Source organism: Rhinolophus sinicus, linkage group LG10 (genome assembly GCF_036562045.2).
Source record: "Rhinolophus sinicus isolate RSC01 linkage group LG10, ASM3656204v1, whole genome shotgun sequence".
Classification (NCBI taxonomy): domain Eukaryota; kingdom Metazoa; phylum Chordata; class Mammalia; order Chiroptera; family Rhinolophidae; genus Rhinolophus; species Rhinolophus sinicus.
The window spans coordinates 32,485,954-32,508,559 of NC_133759.1; the positions used below are offsets into that span (position 1 = coordinate 32,485,954).

The following is a 22,606-nucleotide window of genomic DNA, read 5'->3' on the forward strand; positions in this document are numbered from 1 at the left end:
GTATGAAATAGTACCTCATCGTTTTAATTTGCATTTCCCTGATTACTACAGTGCAATGACATTGAGCATCTTTAAGTCTTTTGACTATCTGTTGGGCTATTGTAGTTTTTGAATATAAGTAATTAATCTTTTACCCATTTATATACACTGCAAACATTTTCTTTTTTAGGTTTCACTTTCTAAGGAGTCTTTTGCTGAAAATTTATCAATCACTTCCTTTCTGGTTTGTGCTTTGGTCTTTTTAAAGATTTTTCTAATCTACTCCAAAGTCACAAAGATCATCTCTGTCTTCCAAATGTTTACAATTTTGCCTTAACACTAAAGTCTGTAATTCACCAGGGACTTTCAAAGAAAAGGGTCTAATTTTAATTTTTTTATACAGATAATTATACCTGTATAATTTATTGAAGTCTTCCCCTATACACACTGATTTTCAATGCCAGCATTGTCATATGCGGTCTGACAATTAAGTTCGCGAACTTGTTGCAACGATGTTGCTAAACGTTTTTGATATCAGAGGGATTATTCATTATGAATTTGTACCAACAGGACAAACAGTTAACCAAGTTTACTATCTGGAAGTGCTGAAAAGGCTGCATGAAAAACTCAGATGACCTGAACTTTTCACCAATTCATGGCTCTTGCACAACAATGCACCAGCTCACATGGCACTGTCTGTGAGGGAGTTTTTAGCCAGTAAACAACTGTATTGGAACACCCTCCCTACTCAACTGATCTGGCCCCCAATGTCTTCTTTCTTTACCCGAAGATAAAGGTAATATTAAAAGGAAGACATTTTGATGACATTGAGGACATCAAGGGTAATATGATGACAGCTCTGATGGCCATTCCAGAAAGAGTTCCAAAATTGCTTTGAAGGGTGGACTAAGTGCTGCATGGGTGCATAGCTTCCCAAGGGGGAGTACTTGGAAGGTGACCGTAGTGATATTCAGCAATGAGGTATGTAGCACCTCTTCTAGGACGAGTTCGCAAACTTAACTGTCCGACCTCATACATCAAAATTCTATAAATATGTAGGTTTTTTTGTGGACTCTATTATTTTATTGGTCTATTTCTGTACTGATACCATGCCTTCTTAATTCAAGCCTCGTATTTTGTTCCTCTTCAGCAGTGTTTTTGCTATCCTTAGACCTTTGATTTTGAACACATAATTTAGGAGTAATTTTTCAAATTGCGGAAAAAAGTAGGGCTTTTGATTGCCACTGCACTGAATCAATACATTAGTTGGAAAAAAACAAAGATAAATTTACTATTGAATTTTCCTATTCATGAACATTGGCATCTCTCAATTTATCTCTTAAGACCTTAATAAAATTTTATAATTTTCTCTACAAAGGTCTCACACATTTTATTAGATTAATATTTAAGCATTTTGATGCTCTTATTGATATCTTTTTGAAGATTACATTTTAATTGTTGCTAAAGCACAGAAATGCAATTGATTTTTACGTACTGAACTTTCATAAACTTTATTATTTTCTGTAGATCACTGGTTGTTTAATCTGTGAATCAGTTTCTAAACGTGTTTGACAGCTGTCTTTCTTCAGTTATTTCTAAACTTTTGGCACTTATATTCTGATTTTTTTTTTTTGTAAGATTGACACTTTAGAATTTTTGAAAAACTTCCTTTGAAGCCTAACATGTCTTCAATTTTCATTAACTTTTCCATGTGTCCTGGAAATAAATGTGTATTTTCTGTGGGATAGCTCCATACATAGATAGAGGCATACTTCAGAGATATTGCGTGTTTGGTTCCAAACCACTGTAATAAAGCATGTATAGCAATAAAGTGAGTCGTAATCTTTTTGCTGGTGTAAGGTGATGAGTCAGAAGAAGAGTTAATAAGAATGAATCTGGAGACTAGCAAGAATAGGTTTAAAGATTAACCACTTAAGCTCTAAGTCCCGGGCTAACACTACACCTGTGGACTGACAAACACCAGGACAATTTTCAGAGAAAGCCAACCTCAACCATAGTTCTCAGAAGGCGCCAGCCAAAACTGTAAACAACTGCAAGATGACTAGTCCTCTGCATAATGCATAGAAAAACATAAAACCCCAGCTAAACAGCAACCCGCTGCCGCTGTCCCTATCAGACTCTTCCCTGGCTCCTTTTTGCCAGTATTTCTCTTTCAAACAGAAACCCATGGCAGCTGTCTTTAAACAACAGCTGTGGACATTCTCTCTCTCTGCCCAACCTTCTATAAAACTTTCTCTGCTTTCCTACTTTTCTGAGTCTTGTGAATGCTTTTACATTCTGCCAACGACCAAGGGTTAATTCTATGCCAGTGCAGAAGGTCTTACTTTCAATTTGTAATAAACACAACACCTGCAAAGCACTAAGCGCAATAAAACGAAGTATGTCTATACTATTTATGTCACAACTAATTCCATTTATCAAGCACAATCCTAGTTTATTTAACATTCAAGTTAATTCAAAATTATCTTTCAGTTAGATAACTCTCCAACAACGCTAGGAGATAAATATTATCTCTGTTTTGCCAAAGGAGGACTCAATACTCAAAAGAGTTAAATAACTTGTCCAGATTCGTACAGCAAGTGGAGTAGTTGAAATCTAAACTTTGACCTGTTTTAGTTTGTTTGTAACATAGGACTTCTAAGGCTAGAAACCTGTTATTTTTCAGTCCACCTTCTCCTTTATCCTCCAATATCTTTGAGACCAGGTGCCTTTTAATTCTGCACCTGAAAACTCTCTAATCCATCTCCTTTACTACCGAAATCAGGAATATAAATGCCAGTAATAAATGCCACTGCTATGTGGTTCTGTTGCAATGCTTTAAGTCCTTTCAACTATATTATTTCATTGAATTATCAGGATTACTCAGAACGGTCATGTGTTCATTACAGATTAGGAAACTAATTACCAAAGAGTTTATGTAATATACTTAAATTCCCAGTCAGTAGGTGGCAGATCTAATTTTCTGGAAGCCAGGATTGTTTCTATAGCTCTGTTTATGAAAATGCTATTTTTAGAATAAACTTAATTTATAAACTTATATTTTGTTATAAAACATCAGACTAGAGCCAGATTCAAGGTGGGGAACAGTAATCTCAGGATTATCATCCAGTTCCCTCACTTCAAAAAGAATTAAAGCCCAAAGTGGTGCTGTGATTTGTTAAGTGGAAAATCTAGTATGAGAATTCGGATCTCCCAGGTGGTGCCATTAACAGCCTCGGAGGATATGGCCAATTATAAAGGCATTACATTAAAAACAAAACACACACAGAAAAACTAATGGTTCTAGAACAAAAGTTGAGAAAAGGTCTCTTTATATCCCACAGATCTTCCGACCTTCATTGCCTCAGTGAATCCTCGAGGTACATAACTGAATCCTTTACTCAACATTCCTTCTCGGAGTTGGTCTCGTTACTGTTAATTGCTTTCATTGTTGCCCACCAATTGGAAATACTCAGAATGGAATGCAGGGGACGGGTGATGACAGCTCCTGCCTGCACAGTGCGTCATTACAGGAAAGGACATCGTGGTGGGGTACACTGGGAACCCACCCAGGGCCAAAGGAAGGAAAGCACTATGCACAGAGATTTGTTTCTACTGGAGAAGGCCGGCGTCGATACCTGTACTGGGTAACAATCAGCTTGGCCTCGGGTTCGGCCCCAAAGCCGGGCAAGTGCTCCTTTAGGTAGGCCTCCAGGGACCTGCAGTCGAACTTGTGTTGGGGCAGCACCTCGGCCGCTCCGGGCTCGCTGGAGGCACGGTTCTCCATGGTGGCCTCCGCAAGCCCCAGAAACCCGGAATCCACAGACCCTTCTGGCGTGGGGCGTGCTGCTTTATAGCCAGTGGGCGAGGCCGGAGCGAGGCCCGCACGCCTGAGGGGCGGGCCCCGTGGCCCCAGCCAATCACACAGCGTTAGGCGCCGGTGCTGAACAGCGTTAACCAGCAGAAGCCCGTGATTGAGGCTGCAGCTGGGTAATGCCCGGAGGGCCTCTGTGTGTTCGGATTTCACCTTTTGGTCAGCTTTCAGAGCTGGCGACCTCAGTTTCAGACGACAAAGTCACGTTCGTCGCTACCGGCAAATAAGAAAGCACACACAGGCCTTTCAACCTCTAAATCGAATGCACCGGCAGGCGGAAGCGTCCTGTTCAGAAAAAGGCCCGTCAGGATCTCGAGCCCAAGAATAAAAGATCCTGGTGTTTCAGCGGTTGGAAAGGCGACGTCGTAGGCCGCGGGCGGTGGACGTTTAGGACCCGCTGGTTGTGGTCTCTTAGGACCCAGCGAAGAAAAAAGCTGAAAGGGGCGGGTGTTTTGTTACGGGGAGCGATGACTGCAACCGGAAGCGGTACGGTGGACGGCCCGCAGGAGTGGCGGAGACGTGTCGGTCTGTGATGCGCAGGGAGCACTTCCCCAGGGTGCCGGGCTGGGAGGGCCGCCGCTGAGTGCCTCCTTCTATACCCCCCAGGGGCCCGGTACACCTAGCAGCGTGGGGCGGCGGCGGCGGCGAAGACCCGGGCTGGGAGCTTTGGCGGCCGGGGTCCCAGCCATGGCCGAGTCTGTGGAGCGGCTGCGGCAGCGGGTTCAGGAGCTGGAGCGGGAGTTGGCCCAGGAGAGAAGTCGGCGGGCCCCGGGGGGCAGCGACGGAGGAGGAGGCCGGTCCCGCATCGAGAAGATGAGCCCGGAGGTGGTGGACTCCAACCCCTACAGGTGACCAGCGTCGTGGGTCGGAGGCCTGTGATGGGGGCGAGGTGCTCCCCTCCCGTCCAGTCCACACAGCCTCCCATTTCCCTTTTCTTGTTCTGGGGGTCCTGTTCCCAAACGCGGCAAGGCCAAGTCTTAGTACTGGTCAGAAAATGTTTTTTCTCTTAAAAAATAAAATATAAAACCAAAACAAAACAAGTGAATCAGCCATATGGTGCTACTCCTGTGCGTGCTGAGGACACGTACGTATCCAGTTTACTACTTCCCCTAACTCTTAATGTACTTGGCTCTGCATAAAACTGATAGTAACAGCTTTCAGAAGATAGCATCAGATGTAATACCCGCAAAGCATAAACTTCGAGTTTCAGAAAGGCTTCTTAATGTTTCTTAAACTGGGGGCTTCACGGGGAGAGCTGGATTAGCACTAAAGCCATTCGACTTTACCAGTTCTGTCCCCTTCTCTCCTTTCTTGTTTTTATAATAAGGTTTGTTCATTCAGCAGGTCGAACACAGCGCAGTGGTTAAAGTTCTGACTCTAGGATCAAATTGATTGGATTCAAATCTCAACCCTTAGTAAACCTATCTGCTTCAGTTTCTCACTTGTAAAATGGGGGTAATAGTAATATCTCTGTCAGAGTTGTGATGCTTGAAAATGTCAGTATATATAAAATTCTTAGAATAGCTATTGTACATACTAAGCTTTGTGTAAGACTATTGCTCAGTGCAGATACTAACATTAACTGAGCTTCCACTACCTGCTAAGTACTTTGTGTGCATTGTCACTCGTGCATTGTCCTCCTTACACAATCCTAGGAGATAGCTACTATTACATTATTTTACCCCCATTTTATAGGTGAGAAAATTGAGGCTTAGAGAGCTTCTGTGACTTACCTCAGGTAATGGAGCTAGTGATAGTTAATAAGACCTAGACTGGCATTAGGTTTGTTTTATCCAAAGTTCACATGGAACTGTCTCCCCAGTAAAAACAAATAAACCACTAATTAGTGTGGCTAAAAAATTGGATAGTTTTAAAGTAGGTGAAACAGGAAATGTGTTATTGTTACTCTTTCCCTGTAAATAGCAGGAGAGTCTGGATTTAAAAAAAGGTTTTATTTATTTATGACATATAAAGCCTCAGAGGAAGTTTTAGAGTGCATGTATACATTTTTTTACCGACCTGAAATGCAGACAAGTATTTAGGCAAAACGATGTTAATTATATTTATAATAGAAAAACCGGACAAATTCTAATTGTTCCATAATTACAGAAGAGTTCCTATTAACCAAAATCAACCGAAATCATCCCAGATTCTTGCTTTTCCCTCATTCATCAGGGCTAATTGGTTAGCAAGTTGTCTTAATTCTTTCTTTTTTCTTTCAGTTTTATTGAGATACAATTGACAAGTGTGCATGTATTTTAACTGTGTTGCCAAATATGAAGGGTTAATGATACAAATTTTTAGAGTTTAAATAAGCGTGATGTGGGGACAGAGTCCCAGAGAGCAGTTTCCAGGCTCTCGGCCTCACCTGAAAAGGTGCTGGCTCAGGTGGTGGTTGGCCGTCAGCTGTGGCCAGTTGGCCAATTAGCCACTAATATAACTGCTGTGGCTAGGCTGGTTGATTGGCTGGCAGAGAAGTGGCCGGCGGATTGTGGCTCCTGCTTCCTGTGTCTCCAACCCAGCTGCCAGCGAGAATATAGTGGTGTGACTCCCCTATTTATGGCTCCATTGGTGTTCCTTTTTGGCCTCCATGTCCTGCCTTCTTGTGCGGGGAGCAGGAGCTGAGACGCCCGCATGACATATGAACTGACATCTCTAATCAGAATGAGTTGAAAGTATTCCATTTAGCATCCTTAAAAATTTTGTAATTTTACAAATGAAAATTTAAAAAATTGGCATCCAAGAATGAAAAAGAAAGGGATATGGATCATATATATTTAGAATCATATTTCATTTTAATGTGAGACAATCCCTTGACATTCTAATCACAAACTTTCAGAACTCTAAACGTTTAGTATTTTCTATCTGATTTGTACCTTTATTAAAACTGCTACATAGGAGATTGCAGTTGTCTCCCAAAGCTCTTCAGTAGTACATGGAAAGTTGATAAAGGTCAGCCTGAATATTTTGAAATATTGTTCAGTCAGTAAAAAGTGAGCACCTTTTCATCTCAGCCCTCCTGGATGATATCATCTACCACTTAATGAATTTTTCTTATGCGTGGACACTGGGGATACAAAGTAGACATGGTCACTTCCCTGCAGAGTTTACCAGATGAGTGTGAGACAGAAAGGTAAACATGGGATTGCAATATGAGTGGTAAGAGTTGTGATAAAGTACAGAGTTATTGAAAAATATAAGAGGGGTTTGTAGTTGTTCAACATCATTTTAATTGCATGAAGTGATACAAAAGAAAAATAAAACCTCTGATCCTCAAAGACCTTTTGCTTTAGTTTGGGAGACTCAATGGTTGTGGAATAATGATTAAACAACACAAGTAACCATAAAATTATGTGGTATAGAATATAATTATAAGCATGTGGAGAAAATGGAGAGGGGAGCAAAGGCTTTAAAATTAGAAAAACTGGTCTTAAATACTAGCTTAAAAACCCAGCTCTGAATTCTTCTTTGTTATGTAGCTGACTGGGGTAAGTTAATTAATCTGAATATTTTTCTTCATTTGTAAAAGGGGTTGTAATACATTCTTCTCAGGGTTATTTATAAAGATTAAAGAGAGCATCAAGGCAAACATAGCAGATTGATCACAGGCATTTATTATCACTGTCTACTCAATCCCACCAAAATGACTGTAAAGGAATTTTTTTTTCTGGGGAGGGGGAGGGATATTGGGGAGCAGTGTGTTTCTCCAGGGCCCATCAGCTACAAGTAGTTGTCCTTCAATCTAGTTGTGGAGGGTGCAGCTCACTGGCCCATGTGGGAATCAAACTGGCAACTCTTGTTCAGAGCTCATGCTCTAACCAACTGAGCCATCCAGCCGCCCCAACAGTAAATGAATTTTTAAAAAGGAGTAACCCCCATGGAAAAAATAGAGGGTTTCTATTAATAATGGGGATCAGTGGATCCTATACTTGAACATTATAGTAACACAATTTTAGAAACTAGAAAAGAGATGGGTGACAGATCCAAAGAAGTCGACTCTTAAGCCTGCAAACCAGTTTATACCACAGAATTCCCCAGAGGCTCAGGAATAGGCAGAGGTACTTCTAGAAGGGCTTAGGGTAGGGATTAAAAAAATATGGTTGAAAATCTGTTGAAACAGAGCCCAGGTTTTCTTCTCCACTTTATGTGGCTGAGCTAATGCCTCTTCCCTACCAGGAGAAAAGACTAGACATTTACACGTTGGAGAGAGTAAAATAGAGGGTTTTCATTAATTGAAGTAGGTCTTTGTACCTGAAGTAAGGGAATTAACTGCTCACATACTGAATGCTAGGACTCTGAGCCTTGCTCTTCCACTTAACACCCCAAAACTGACAGCCATAAATGCCTTTCAGGCTGGAAGTTGAAAGATTCTTCTCTAGGGAATCTGATAGACCAAAGAAGATAGACCAAAGAAAGACAATGACATTTTGGGTTTCAACTAAATAGTCCCTACAGATTACCCTACAGTGAAGCCCAAAATCAAACACATATCACCCACATCCTTGCCTTTGTTAGTGTCTGCCTCTTAAATATGAGCAGAACAAAGGATGAGAGAAGCTCCTAACATGAAAGAAACAAAAAACAAAAATAGTAACTTGAATAGACTATGTAAGGGGGACACATCCGCAACATTATCATTGTCCCCAGATAAGAGATGATATTTTGTAAATGAAACAGAACAAGGTGCTACGAAAAAAAACAATCATTTAGATTATTAAAAAGAATTCTTGAAAATGAAGAACAAAAATGAAAATCTCAATAGAAAAGTTGCAAAATAAAGTTGAAAGAAAACCAGAGAACAGAGCAGAAAACTAAAACGATGGAAAATAGGAGAAAGAAAATAAGAGCAGAAGACCAGTCCAAGAAGTCCAACTTCCAAATAATAGGAGTTCCAGAAAGATAGCCTAGAAAAAAACAAGAAAATCATCAAATTCTTCAAGAAAATTTTCCAGAACTGAAAAACATGTTTCCAATTTGTAAGGGTCTGCCAAGTACTCAGCTCAATGGATGAGAATAGATTCACAGTAAGGTACATCATAAAATTTCAGAAGCTAAAAGACACTAGAGCTGTATCAGAAATTTTGGGGGAAAATTATTTCCAATTAAAAAATAATCTTGTTGCACGGTTTGCACCTGGGAGGGTTTTCAAGTATCAGTGTTTTAAAAGCTGCTCCGATAATTCAGTTTCCTCTGGTAAAAGCCAGCTGAAAGATTTCTCCTCTTTTAAAGGATTAGTAATGATTGATTTTTGGTGTTTATTTTCTGTGATGTAGGTTTACCTATGTCACTATTAAAAGATTGTAAACTTTAAAACTTTTTTTTTCTGTTTTAAGCCGCCTGATGGCATTGAAACGAATGGGAATTGTAAGCGACTATGAGGTATGATAAACTTTTCCAACTTTTTGAAGATGATTTCCGTAAATGAAAATAATTTCTGATGACATTTTTGACGCATTATTAACCAAGACATATAATTTTGCATTTCACAGAAAATCCGTACCTTTGCTGTAGCAATAGTAGGTGTTGGTGGAGTTGGTAGTGTGACCGCTGAAATGCTGACAAGATGTGGCATTGGTAAGGTAAAAACATTTCTCTTTGCCTATCCTATAGGGAACTACTCACCTCTGGAGTAAACCAGGTAAATCAGGATTTTTATTATTATTAGTGGTTTATTGATTTGTGGTGTATTTATTCATATTGTTCTTTCTACCTGAGAAGTTTAAGACATAACTCCACCAAAATGGAAGCTGATAATATTGCTAATATAAGAAGGACTACCTAATTGTTCAGGAACCTTTTTATTTGGGTAATATATAAACAATTTGGACTTAAATGCTTGAAACTGAACTGGCAAATGCTCCAGATTTTTTTAAACCCATACATTTTTCGCTTTTTTTCTAAAATTGGTTTAGATTGTGGGTAGGAAGGAGAAGTAATCTTATACCAGAAATCAGGCTACCAGTCTTAGATTTATAAAGCTGAAATCCATGATGTTATATAATGGTCGAATACATAAGCTTTCCACAGTTACATACCCTTTGTCATTTTGGTAAAGCGTACATTTTCCCATAAAGGTTATCAATGCTTTTTAATATGTTGGTCCACTCTGTGCCCCCAAATTCTTAAAAGAAAGTGGTTTCAAAGTAGGCACTCATTTCCCAATATAGAAAAGACAACACAAAAATACCAAAAATGTTTATTAACATTTTAAAGTCTGTCAAGAAGTTTACAAAAGCCAGCCAACAGTTGCTTATAGCTGATGTAAGTACGCTGGCTGATTGATCAAGGATAGGAAAGATCCTGGAGAGCCGTGGTTCTCAGGGCTGAGTGTGCTTCTGCATCACTGGGCGACTACCCCAGTGGTATTGATTTTGTAGGTTTCAGGTGGACCGAAGAATTGGAATTTCTTACAAGTTCCCAGGGAATTCTGATGTTGTTCCAGGGATGACACTTTAAGAACCTCTGGATCCTTGCGACTCACAGTCTGGTCCCAGAAGTAATAGCAGAACTGCCTGGCAGCTTCAGGCAGATTCTGATTCAGTAGGTCCCACGCCAGACCTGTTCAATCAAAATCGTATTCTAACTACATCCCCAGATGATCCATACGCATATTAAACGTGGAGAAGTGCTTCTGTATTTGTAATAAGCTCCAGGTGATGCTGATGCTGCTGGCCCAGGCCACATTTTGAGTAGCAGGGATCTAGAACAGTGATTATCAAATACTGCTGTAATTGGAATTTCCTGGGACGTTAAAAACAATTCTGATGTTTAGACTGCACTTCATAACAGGTTAATCAGAATCTCTGGGGATGGAACCCAGACATGTTATTTTTTATAAACTCCCCCAAGTGATTCCAGTGTGCACTCCAGGTTGTAAGCTAAGGATCTACATAGGTAAGGGTCAGAACTTGCTTCAATATGTAAAACAGATCAACAAGAAGCTAAGTCATGGGGTTATGTAGGGAAGTGGAGGATTGGAGACCCAGAGCCCACTTCTTATCCCTGAAAGTTTCTGGAATCCACAGGGCACCTGGGATCACCAGATTTAGATCAGCTGCTTTATTTTACAGATGAAGATGCAGGCCTGGAAAATGAAAGTGACTTACCTGTGATGAGAGCTAATTAGTGGCAGAGTTACAAATCATACCTCCTTGTTCCCCAATTTAGGATTTCCTACAGCTTACTCATAAACCAGCTTTGAGGCTGAAACTCACCCTTAATACTTGGCCTGATCTAATAAGTATTGTTGAATGAGAGTAAATAAACTGTATTTTGGAGAATCTAGGGTTGGAAAATTATCATAGGTGGCATAAGTGTTATTAATATCTTTCTTAGCAAGATACTAAGGGTTACCTAGGTGTTGTTTTTATGGAATGGGTTAATTTTTTAAAGTTTCTGTATTGAGAAGAAGAAATTCCCATTTTTGTTTTTATTGTTAAATTTAGTGGCTGAGAATTGTATTACAGAGTCACAGAATCTTAGATTAAGGAAAGGACCTTGGAAATCCTTGGGCCCAACTTTTCTTACTGATAAGAAATGAAATCTTTTGGCCATTTTAAAGTATGTACGTGTGTGTGTGACAAACACTGTCATGCCTAAATATATATAGCTGGAAACAATAATTAACTGATTAGATAGTAATTCTATTTGGAATAATGTTTTAGCCATGGCATGGGTATATACAGTGTCATATTCACAAAGGAGTCATGCTATACTATAGTTTTAAGTAATGCACTTATTTTTATCTTATTTAAAAATTCCATTTATCTAATGGATTCTTGGCTCTTAGCAAAAAATTGGAATGAAGTAGGATTTTGGCAGAATTAAAAAATAATTGGTATGAAGTACTATAAATGTTAATTTCTCAGCGAATCATTTAGAGAGGCAGTACAGCGTGTGGTTAGGGCACACATGCTGGATTGAGAGTGCCTGGATTTGAATCCCGTTTCTACTACAGATTAGTTGAGTGGCTTTTGGGCAAATGCCCTAGTTGTCTCATTTCTAAAATGAGGATAATAGTATCTATATACTTATTTCATATGCACATTAAATGAGTTAATATATGGCACCCAGTGTTTCAGAGTTCACTGATATTACTGTCAGACTGTTAAACCCATCAAATGTAAAGCCCACTAGTTTATTCTTTGTTAGTTTTTGTTTGTTTTGGTATGTTTTTCATCAGAATACCACTATTTTCATTTTAGTTGCTACTCTTTGACTATGACAAGGTGGAACTGGCCAATATGAATAGACTTTTCTTCCAACCTCATCAAGCAGGATTAAGTAAAGTTAAAGCAGCAGAACATACTTTGAGGTAAATGGAATAGCAGTCATAACTGTATTTAGTGAAGTCTTACTCTGTGTATTTGGTATGAGTTAATGTGTAAATGGACCTGAATTTTTCTCTATAAAAATGCAGATTTCACTTATACAAAGAATTGTCTTACCTCCTGGATCTGCGTTGGTACCCTTTTTCTGTGTAGGGCTAAATAGTAAAAATTTAGGCTTTGAGGGCCATATGGTCTCTGTTGAAATCACTCAACTAAGAATTTTTAGTGTAATAGCAGCCATAGGCAATATAAATGATATAAAAATGAATGAACATGGCCGTGCTCCAATAAAACTTTATTTATGGAATTTGAAATTAAAATTTCATATATTTTTCATGTCATGAAATACTGTTGATCTTTTGATTTTTTTTTTTTTTCTTGTAACCATTTAAAAATGTAAAAACGATTCTTAGCTTGTAGACCTTACAAAAACAGGTGGCAGGTCAGTTTTGGCCAAAGGGTCATAGTTGGCCAACCCTTACTTGAGAAAGTTTCATTGTGGGCCCAAACATACTTACACTGAATTGATAAGGAACCAAGAAGCTCTTTTGTCAGGCTGAGCTGTTGCTAACAACTGATAAAGGCTTAATTCCCAGCACCTAGATTGTAGGAACATTTTTATAAGCCTTCTGACAATCTACGTTTTGTTCCTAATCATTCAACCTAGTCCTTGAAGTGGGACAAAGGAGGTAGGAGAGGACTTTGGGTTTTCTTTGAATAGCTTGAATTTCATTTCTTTAATCTCTGTTAAATGATCTTTAGTTCTTTTTCCTGCTTTCTCCTACGAATCCTACTAGTAGTTTTTGTAATCATTTCCTTTTTCTCTCTTAGGAACATTAATCCTGATGTTCTTTTTGAAGTCCACAACTATAATATAACTACAGTAGAAAACTTTCAACATTTCATGGATAGAATAAGGTAAATTTTTATTTATGAATATTTTGCACAATATCCAGCTCAGTTAAACAAGTATTATTAGAAAATGTACTGATGATTAATTCAATGAGTTGACAGAATGATACGTATTTTTGTTTTTCAAATACTTAATTTTTTGTGTAATTTTTACGTACTAGAAATTCAATAAAAAGTATATATTGTCCAAAAAAACAATAATAACAAAATAAAAAACAAAAAGTCCCCATTATTATAATAGTAAAATAAGGAATCCTCAATTACATGTTCTGTGTTTTAAATATATTTCTGTCTGTAAATCGTTTTCTGCAGACTCTTAGAACACCACTGAAATATTGAATTGTATTCGATTAACTTTTTTTGCATTTGTAGTGAAACATGAAAAAAAGTGTGTGAAAGCTTATAGGCAAATGGTAACTTTTGTGAATACACTTTATACTTCTTACATCCTTATATTAATACATGTTGTGTAAGAAGTACTGCAATATCATTGATATTATAATAGTTATGCAATACTCGATATATACTGGATCTTTAATATTAAATATGTACTGTCATAATTATACTTAAACATTACTGAAAAAACAAATGTGACTTAACAAATAAAGCATAATTAGAATGTATTTTGTGTCCTGATTTTTTCAAATAAAATTTATTTTATTTGCCTAGTAATGGTGGATTAGAAGAGGGAAAACCTGTTGACCTAGTTCTTAGCTGTGTGGACAATTTTGAAGCTCGAATGACAATAAATACAGTGAGTATTCCTATTGTATAAAATGTAATACTCGTGAATTGATCCACTTTCCTGTATGTCCCATCAGTATATTCCCATAATAAAAATACTGAAAATAGTTCTGCATTTAAACCCTTTTATAATGTTTTATTTTTAATGTTCTCTTTGCCTACTTTTGAAATGTATTCTAATGGCTATGAGACCTGTCTAGACTTGCGATTGTGGCGTATGCTTTAGTATCCTATTTTCTCTTAGGACAATAGAGGAAACTAAAATAGATACTTGTGATGTTCAATTTTTAAAATAAATTGTTATCTTATAATACTCTTATTATTGGTCAGCATTGGTTTTAACTTTTGTTACTTTATTTTTAAGTAAATGTATAAATATATATAAATTGCATATAAACATGTTTTTTCAAAAATACAACTGAATTCTTTTTCTCCTAAATTACTGTTTTCAACTTTTCAAATGCCATTTTGCGTTTTTTGTTGCTAAAATTATTTTAGAAAAACGAAGTTTTACATTAATAAGAAATCCAGTAAACTGTGGTTCAATTTAATTAAATATATATTTATTGACTGCTTACCTGTCAGTTTTCTTTTTAAATAGAGAGTGGCAATTGCCAAGGAATTCCATTATTTACAGCTTTCCTGTTTTATTCTGAAAATTAATTTTTAAAAACCCATGGTAATCCATTTAGTTAAACCCCAGTTTTTCATGAAAAGAAGTTACAGTAAATTACTTCTTGCTCTTTTGTTCTTTCTTGTGTTTTCACCTATTTCTACTAAGGCTTGTAATGAACTTGGACAAACATGGATGGAGTCTGGGGTCAGCGAAAATGCAGTTTCAGGGCACATACAGCTCATAATTCCTGGAGAATCTGCTTGTTTTGCGGTATGTGATTCATTTTGGGTTATTTTTCACTGTTAAGTACTAGAGTTCGTAGGGGCATTGAAAATGTATTACAATTCAAAGAAAAAACAAACTTTGTATGTGGGAATGCTATTTGGAACATATACTTTTTTCCCTTTCTTTGAAATTTTCTTTTATGTTTTTCATGTAGTGTGCTCCACCACTTGTAGTTGCTGCAAATATTGATGAAAAGACTCTGAAACGAGAAGGTGTTTGTGCAGCCAGTCTTCCTACCACTATGGGAGTGGTTGCTGGGATCTTGGTACAAAATGTGTTAAAGTGAGTAAGGGCTAATTTTCTGAATGTCTTGTTTGCTTTTGACAAAAATATATTTAATGAAGTATTTCAAATGTTGGAATTACCAGCTAAGAATTTAACTTCTTAAAAATTTAGTTTCAAATATACATATATTTTTTATTTTATATATTATGTATAATATATGTGTACTTTTTATTTATATGTAAGTATATCTTATAAGATTTAATTTAAATGTACAGACCCTTGAACATTGCGGGGGTTAAGGGTGCCAACCCCCATGCAGTCAAAAACACATGTACAACTTTTGACTTCCCAGAAACTTAACTAGTTGTCCCTTGGTGTCTGCTGGGGATTGGTTCCAGGACCACTCTCCACCCGCCTGCAGATACCAAAATCCATGGATGCTCAAGTCCCTTATATAAAATGATGTAGAACAAAGCATACAGTCAGCCCTCTACATCCACAGATTCCCAGGGATACAGAGGGTCAACTGTGTATTTATTGAAAAAAATCCACACATATGTGGACCCCGCACAGTTCAAGCCTGTGTTGTTCAAGGGTCAACTGTAAATTAATATTACATACATGTGTGTGTTACTCTCTGCATTTGGAATAGCTCTTGTTAAGTGACACAAATGGTACTGATGTAGTTATATATGACTCATTAACCAAATGATATAAATCTGCAGGTTTGACCAAAGATTGGAGACTTAGGCATAAATGCACTTGTTTCCACTATCTTGATTTAAACTCTTACTAAAAATAATACGAATGTGATTAAACATTAACCAGGGTAATATCTCTGCTATCCCAAAACAGATACCCAACAACCATACCATCTAATCTATAGCTAAAAAGGACGAAGATTTCTTTGCAGCTAAGATTAATATCAAAGAGGTTTTGAACCAGCCCTCACTTTATTAAAAGCAGAATCTTTAGGTAGGCCAGTTTTTTTCCTCACTTTATAACTGTAATAAGCTTAATTATGTTTCCTAAGCCTCCAATATAATAAGAATAAATTATAACAGAGAAAGGCACTCTGATATCAGAAGTGCCCACTACCAGCAAAGAAATTGTAAAACGCATACATAAGAACTCTCAAGGCGACTGTCCAGAGCTATATCATGTAAGAGCAGATAGCCTGTACAAACTTCAGTAGGTCCTATCTAAACAAAACATTTTATAGTATGATACGGAAAGGCGGGGGGGGGGGCATTATGGCTATAAAATAATTCTTTTATGGATGTAAGAGAATATTTAGCCAGCCCTCTACTGATGGAAATTTAGGCACCTTAGATTTTTTTGCTACTATTAACAATGCTGCAAACATCTTGCCGTACATCTTTGTATATTAGATTTTTATACAGTGTGAATTTTTAAGAATGGAATTTCTGGGTTTATACAATATTTATTTTGACAGATATTACTAAATTTCTCTTTCAAAAGGATTGTACATGTCCCTCACTGTGTAGGAGTACCTGGTTCACCCATACCTTTGATAACATTGGGTATCATTAAATTCTTTAATCTTTGTCAATATGAAGGTGAAAAATGGGTATCTTACTCAATTTTCAATTATTTGTGGTAATTTGAGCACTTAAATTTTTCTGTGAAATGTTTGCTCATATCCTTTGCTCAGTTTTTTGTCTTGTATATTAAGAACATTCACTTGAAAGTATTTTTCCTTTTGTTGTTTATCTTATATACATTATTTTCCCTCTATAAGCTTCTAAAAGGAATCAGATTTGACTGAGAGAGCACAGGGAACTTTACTGCATGCTGGAAATGCTCTATATTTTGATCTGGTAGTGAATACTTTGTAAAATTTTATTGAGTTGTCCATTTAAGACTAAATTTTATAGTAAGTTATATATAAAAACTTTAAAAAATTAGCAGTTAGATTTAGTACCATAGCTCAGGGATTTTTAAGATATTCTTCTCCCACATTTTAACCTCTCTAAAATCAGATGCTTCTTAAAGTTGTTGACATACCATAGTTTAATTGGTAGCATTTTATCTTTATTAGAGGTTTAAAAAAATAAGTTTTATGGTTGATGAAATGGAGTAATCTTTTCATTCCTGCATTCATTCAACAGTATCTACTGTAAGCAAGGCCCTATAAACAAGATAAATAATGTTTTCTGGGTTGCTTGTTACAAAAATGACTACCTATTTCAAACTCATTTTTTGAAAATCCAATTATTTTCTTCTAATACTATTCTTTTATTTAAGTCTGATTTGTTTTCCAGGTTTCTGTTAAATTTTGGTACTGTTAGTTTTTACCTTGGATACAATGCAATGCAGGATTTTTTTCCTACTATGTCCATGAAGCCTAATCCTCAGTGTGATGACAGAAATTGCAGGAAGAAGCAGGAAGAATATAAGGTATATGTCAACCTGTCAAAATGTATGAGAGATCATATTGCATAGATAATAACTTAAAAAAGAAGAAACAATTATTTAGATTTGGAATACAAGATAATGGGATTCAGTATTTTTTTTGTTTGTTTTTTAATAAATGTCCACTACATGTTTTTTTTGTTTGTTTGTTTTGTTTTGTTTTGCTTTGTTTTTATTGGGGAAGGGGAACAGGACTTTATTGGGGGAACAGTGCGTACTTCCAGGCCTTTTTTTTTTCCAAGTCAAGTTGTTGTCCTTTCAATCTTAGTTGTGGAGGGCGCAGCTCAGTTCCAGGTCCAGTTGCCGTTTTCTAGTTGCAGGGGGCACAGCCCACCATCCCTTGCGGGAGTCGAACCAGCAACCTTGAGGTTGAGAGGACGCATTCCAACCAACTGAGCCATTTGGGAGGCAGCTCAGCTCAAGGTGCTGTGTTCAATTTTTAGTTGCAGGGGCCGCTGCCCACCATCCCTTGAGAGAGTTGAGGAATCGAACTGGCAACCTTGTGGTTGAGAGCCTGCGCTCCAACCAACTGAGCCATTCCAGAGGCAGCTCAGCTCAAGGTGCCATGGTCAATCTTAGTTGCAGGGGGCGGAGCCCACCATCCCTTACGGGACTTGAGGAGTTGAACCGGCAACCTTGTGGTTGAGAGCCCACTGGCCCATGTGGGAATTGAACCGGCAGCCTTCGGAGTTAGGAGCATGGAGCTCTAACTGCCTGAGCGACCAGGCCAGCTCCGGATTCTGTATTCTTAAAACTTTAATTTGTTCACCATGGTTCAAAAATGAAAATTCTGTTCAGTCTTTTTTTGCTTTTAGTAGTATAAGAAGCCTGCCAAAATTATTGATTAATGCTTCAGAGAACTGAGAATGAGTAAAAACACTTTGATTCTGTTTGATTTTTACAGAAAAAGGTAGCAGCATTGCCCAAACAGGAGGTTGTTCAAGAAGAGGAAGAGATAATACATGAAGACAATGAGTGGGGTAGGAATTCTTTCAAAAATGAAATGGCAGCATGAAACAAACTCTTTTATGGGAGGGAATCTAATTATAATTAAGATGATAAAAATTTTGAATAAGTATTGCTTAAGTTCTTTAAAAACTGTTGTAAGATCAAATTTAACTCTACAGGTATTGAGTTGGTATCCGAGGTTTCAGAAGAGGAACTGAAAAATTCTTCAGGTCCAGTTCCTGACTTACCTGAAGGAATTACAGTGGCATACACAATTCCCAAAAAGGTACATCTAAAATCTGATTTACCAGAAGTAAATATCATATAAGACAAAATGTTTATCTTCTTTCATATTCATCCTGTTTTTTAATGCTAATGCAGTATTTCTTGTTTTAGATATTTTACACTATAGGCATTAAGATGTGTGAAAGAGAGAGGTATTCCGTGCTAATATAGAAATGTGTACAGCACATTAAAACTTTTTGAAAACATAGACATAAAATAGTTTTTTGTCACTCATTAATGGATCAAGTAAAATATTTTGATTAAATGAAAATAAACCATTTTTGTATATTGGTAGTTTTAGCCACAATACCATTTAAAAGTACCACTTCAGTAGATATCTCAAGAATACTGAAATTATTGCCTTATAAATCAAAAGATTGGTGGGGAAAGTAAAGGACTTTGTCTCTCCTAAAAAATAGAAGGCATAGTTATTAAAGAGAATTTACTTTGTAAACTTGCTGAGCATGGTTAAAGCTTACTCATATATTCCTAAGCTTCAAGAATTTTACATGGTTAATTTTTTGCTGCATTTTTCTCATTTGTTGATAGCACGAAGATTCTGTGCCTGAGGTAACAGTGGAAGATTCTGGTGAAAGCTTGGAAGACCTCATGGCCAAGATGAAGAATATGTAGATAATGGACTGGCCTATATTTTATTTTCTGTGTTTAAGCCTATTTCCTTACAATTAAAAAAAATCATTTTAAAACTGACAAAACTTAGGGCCACATCAACCAATGTATAATCTTTGCTGAATTGTTACACTTTTTGAAAATACTATTATTGTTTCTTGTGCCCCCCCAACCCTCAATTAGATCAATAACTCTCCTAAAATTCATGTTTTATTTTAGTAAGAAAATTTCAAAGGATTATTTTAGGCACTTATAAATCTTATTGAAAACTTAGTCATTGAAATGTCTTGGCTTTTTCGGGAAGGGTGGAAAGAAAGGACGAATTTGATGCCGTACATATTCCTTCCTTCCAGTCGTCCTTTGTGGTCTGTTGCCTGAGCTTCATTGCCGTGGACAATGAAGCAGTTCATGGTCATGAAATGTAGGGAAAAGGACAAGAGGTACAACCTGCTGATGAGAGCTAGCAGGCATCTACTCACTGTTTGGAATTGCTCTCTACGAGGAAACTGCCCACTACTACTATCATGGCCAACAATGAATTTAAAATAGTTAACCTTATAAAATAAAAACATCCACTCAAATGTTTCCTGATTACAAACTGAAATGCAGTCATTGGAAAAGTTTGTAAACCTGTGAATTACATATTCGAAATAAGACAAAGGCGATAAAAGGAAGCTTTCTTCATGGATAGACAGGTAAAAGTACTTTCAGGAAGTACAAATTATATTTCTGCCCTGACCAAGAAAAATCATTGCTTCTGTGGAATATGTACCATGAGTCACTGTACTTTACTGAGGAGACAGGGATAAATTTAGGCTAAGATTATTTAGATTATACCCGCATATGGGGTACTTTCTGAACACTTTTTCATTTAAATTTGATTCCTAGGTGATTTATTGGCAAGGGTTTGCCCTGGATAATGGGCATAAAGGAGGCCTGGACTGCTTCTGAAATGATTGACACATACAGATTCACTGGAAGAGCATCATTTTCCCTGATCATGACCATGAAATTGTAATGTGATAAACTGGTTTTCTCTGGAGTTGCATACAAATAATGAAGGCTTAGAGAGCCTTGGCTGAAATAAATTCCCCATGGTTTGGAGAACATGCATGTGTAACTACTATATTATCTATAGGCGCTTATGCTAATCTCCTAGTTTGATGATTTCTTTGCTTTGAAGATATGAATGTCTAAATTGTATCTCTAGGGGGAAAATGTTGGTAAAAAATTAAAAAGTGCATTCCCTACTTGTAAAATAAAGTTCTGAAAACTGATTTCAGAAAGCCCCAAGTATCTATTATGTTCAGTATATATAGTTTTGAGATTCTAGGGTCAAATTGTTGATTCTTATGTTTCGAGTGATGTCAGGAAAGTACAGGGATAGTTTTTCTAGCCTTGAAACTTATTTATTTTCCCTGGGTAGGTCCTTTGCCGTATTTTAAAAATTGAGTGTATTCATCTATAAAATACCTTCTCTAGTTACTACATGTTTTTGAATTTCAAAAAAGAAATGCAGTCTTCCTAAATCCCATTCCTTTGGAATCTTTGGTACCCTAATTTAGTAAGGCTTTAATTATAAGGTAAAACTTTCATAGTTTGAGAAAGTATAATAGCTAGAACGCATCTGTTAAAGACCTTTTTTCTGCTCTTGGCACTGCACCCTGCTGGTATTTTACCCTACGCCAAACCTTATCTAATTTTTTGGTCTTGTATCTTCCATTAAAAATAGTTATTAGATTATTTTACCTGGAAATAAATCTGGTAACAGATATCTTTTGCAACCTCTCTTGACAGTCTTATTGCCATGAAAATTTGTATATGTAGGCAGCTGATTATGTGAAATTAATGATCACTGAATTTTACATCACTAAAACACTTAGTGCTTGACCAGATTTATAAACACTTACTGTTTCTAATGTGAAAGGTGGAAACACTCTCAAAATTGCCTTAGTACAAAGGCTATTAAGTTCTAGTAAAACAATATATTCAACTTTAATCCCTTCCCTCATTATTAATGGAAAGTTCATTTGTGGTACTACTTAAATGATTTATATAGTAAAGGAAATATGTATTATTGGTTTCTTCACATAAGAATACTCCCTGAATACCTACAAACACTGACCAACACAGAAAGGTAATAACCATTTAAGAATATTTATTAAGGAAGCTTTGACCGCCCCACTCAATTGCATTTAAAAAAAAAGTTTCTCTTTGTAAAGTATTAATGAATAAAAATTAAAACTACCGTAATTTGGATACTAGAATTCAGTTTTATAATTGAGTTGTCTGAAAGCTACCTTTTTCATTGTGAATGGGTATATTAATGTGAACATAATATTCCTATTTGAGAACCTCAAATACACAAATATCTGTCCCAGCTATTTTTATCTTTAAGTAGGCATTCTGCGTGAAACATTTGAGCTGTTAGTACAATAAGTAGTAAGATCAAAAGTTTTAAAAATTAATATTTAGACTTAAATCTTTTGAAATATATAGTCATCCCCCAAATGTAACTAGTGAATTTTTACCATAAAGTTACTTGAATAATATTAATAACTTGAAAAATACTATGTTTCCACTTTTTGTATGTTTTCCAGTCTGAATTTTGTAGGAACAAAGAATAAATGGACATTATTTTGCTAATTTTTCCTTTTTTCAGGGATCTTCTAGTATATTAATCTCAGATTATTTCCTAAAGCAATTTTTAATGCATTTCAACTTCATATATTACATATAATGTATTAAATTACTTATACCACTAAACAATCAAATTTTGAACTGTAATGGCTTAATTCTAAAATCAGTGGTATATTTGTAAATTTAATTACTTTGTGCCTTTCACAGCTGGCAAACCCAGAAAGATGGGTTGTGGTCATACTTTATCTTCTTTTTTCCTTCTTGAACATCTCCCAAAAGGGGTAAGAAGGATATTTATTTTGTAAAATCCTGCTGAATTACGTCACCCTTGTAGTGCCTTGGGGTTAGATATTGCTTCTCAAACTTCTGTGCATCCGAATCACCTGAGGATCTAGCTAAACAGCAGATTCTGATTCAGTAGGTCTGAGGAGCGGCTCAAGAGTCTGGATTTTTAGTAAGCTCCCAGGTTCATGGACCACCCTGTAAGTAGCCAGGCCTTAAGGAACATTACCCATAATCCTATGCAGTCACCAAAGCTCAAGTTGAGCAAACTACTCAGCGAGTAGTGACAACAGTCCTTTTTGTAATGTTCAATGTATTTCTTAATTATGTAAATATAATCCCCTTGTATAAACGAGTGGGAAAAAGAGAACTTGAAATTGCACTTTTCGTTTTAAAACTAAGATATGGTTATTATCTTTC

General features: G+C 36.6%; 2 protein-coding genes across 5 annotated transcripts in view; one reads left to right on the forward strand and one right to left on the reverse strand.

Moving 5' to 3' along the window:
• Positions 1–3,818, reverse strand: part of ACAD11 (acyl-CoA dehydrogenase family member 11) — a 70,767-nt gene extending 66,949 nt beyond the window's left edge. Inside the window, exon 1 of one of the 2 annotated variants that reach the window (XM_074312842.1) lies at positions 3,618–3,818. In XM_074312842.1, coding sequence (XP_074168943.1) covers positions 3,618–3,766 — 149 coding nt within the window. In that variant the 5' untranslated portion in view covers positions 3,767–3,818. The remainder of the gene's footprint in view (positions 1–3,617) is intronic. The other variant, XM_019725930.2, reaches the window with a different exon arrangement.
• A 96-nt stretch (positions 3,819–3,914) lies between these two features.
• On the forward strand, positions 3,915–21,517 carry UBA5 (ubiquitin like modifier activating enzyme 5). Of its 3 annotated transcripts, XM_074312843.1 has the most exons (13): positions 3,915–4,378; positions 4,460–4,701; positions 9,187–9,232; positions 9,343–9,432; positions 12,058–12,167; positions 13,015–13,101; positions 13,765–13,849; positions 14,621–14,725; positions 14,895–15,022; positions 17,251–17,386; positions 18,306–18,381; positions 18,529–18,635; positions 19,184–21,517. In XM_074312843.1, the coding sequence occupies exons 2-13, from the start codon at positions 4,541–4,543 to the stop codon at positions 19,265–19,267; spliced, it is 1,215 nt and encodes a 404-aa protein (XP_074168944.1). In that variant the 5' UTR covers positions 3,915–4,378; positions 4,460–4,540; the 3' UTR covers positions 19,268–21,517. The 3 variants fall into 3 exon arrangements, with proteins under 3 accessions (XP_074168944.1, XP_019581491.2, XP_074168946.1); XM_019725932.2 differs by having other exon boundaries at positions 3,916–4,701; XM_074312845.1 differs by lacking the exons at positions 3,915–4,378; positions 4,460–4,701; positions 9,187–9,232; positions 9,343–9,432 and adding an exon at positions 9,468–9,491.
• Positions 21,518–22,606: the final 1,089 nt, after the last annotated feature.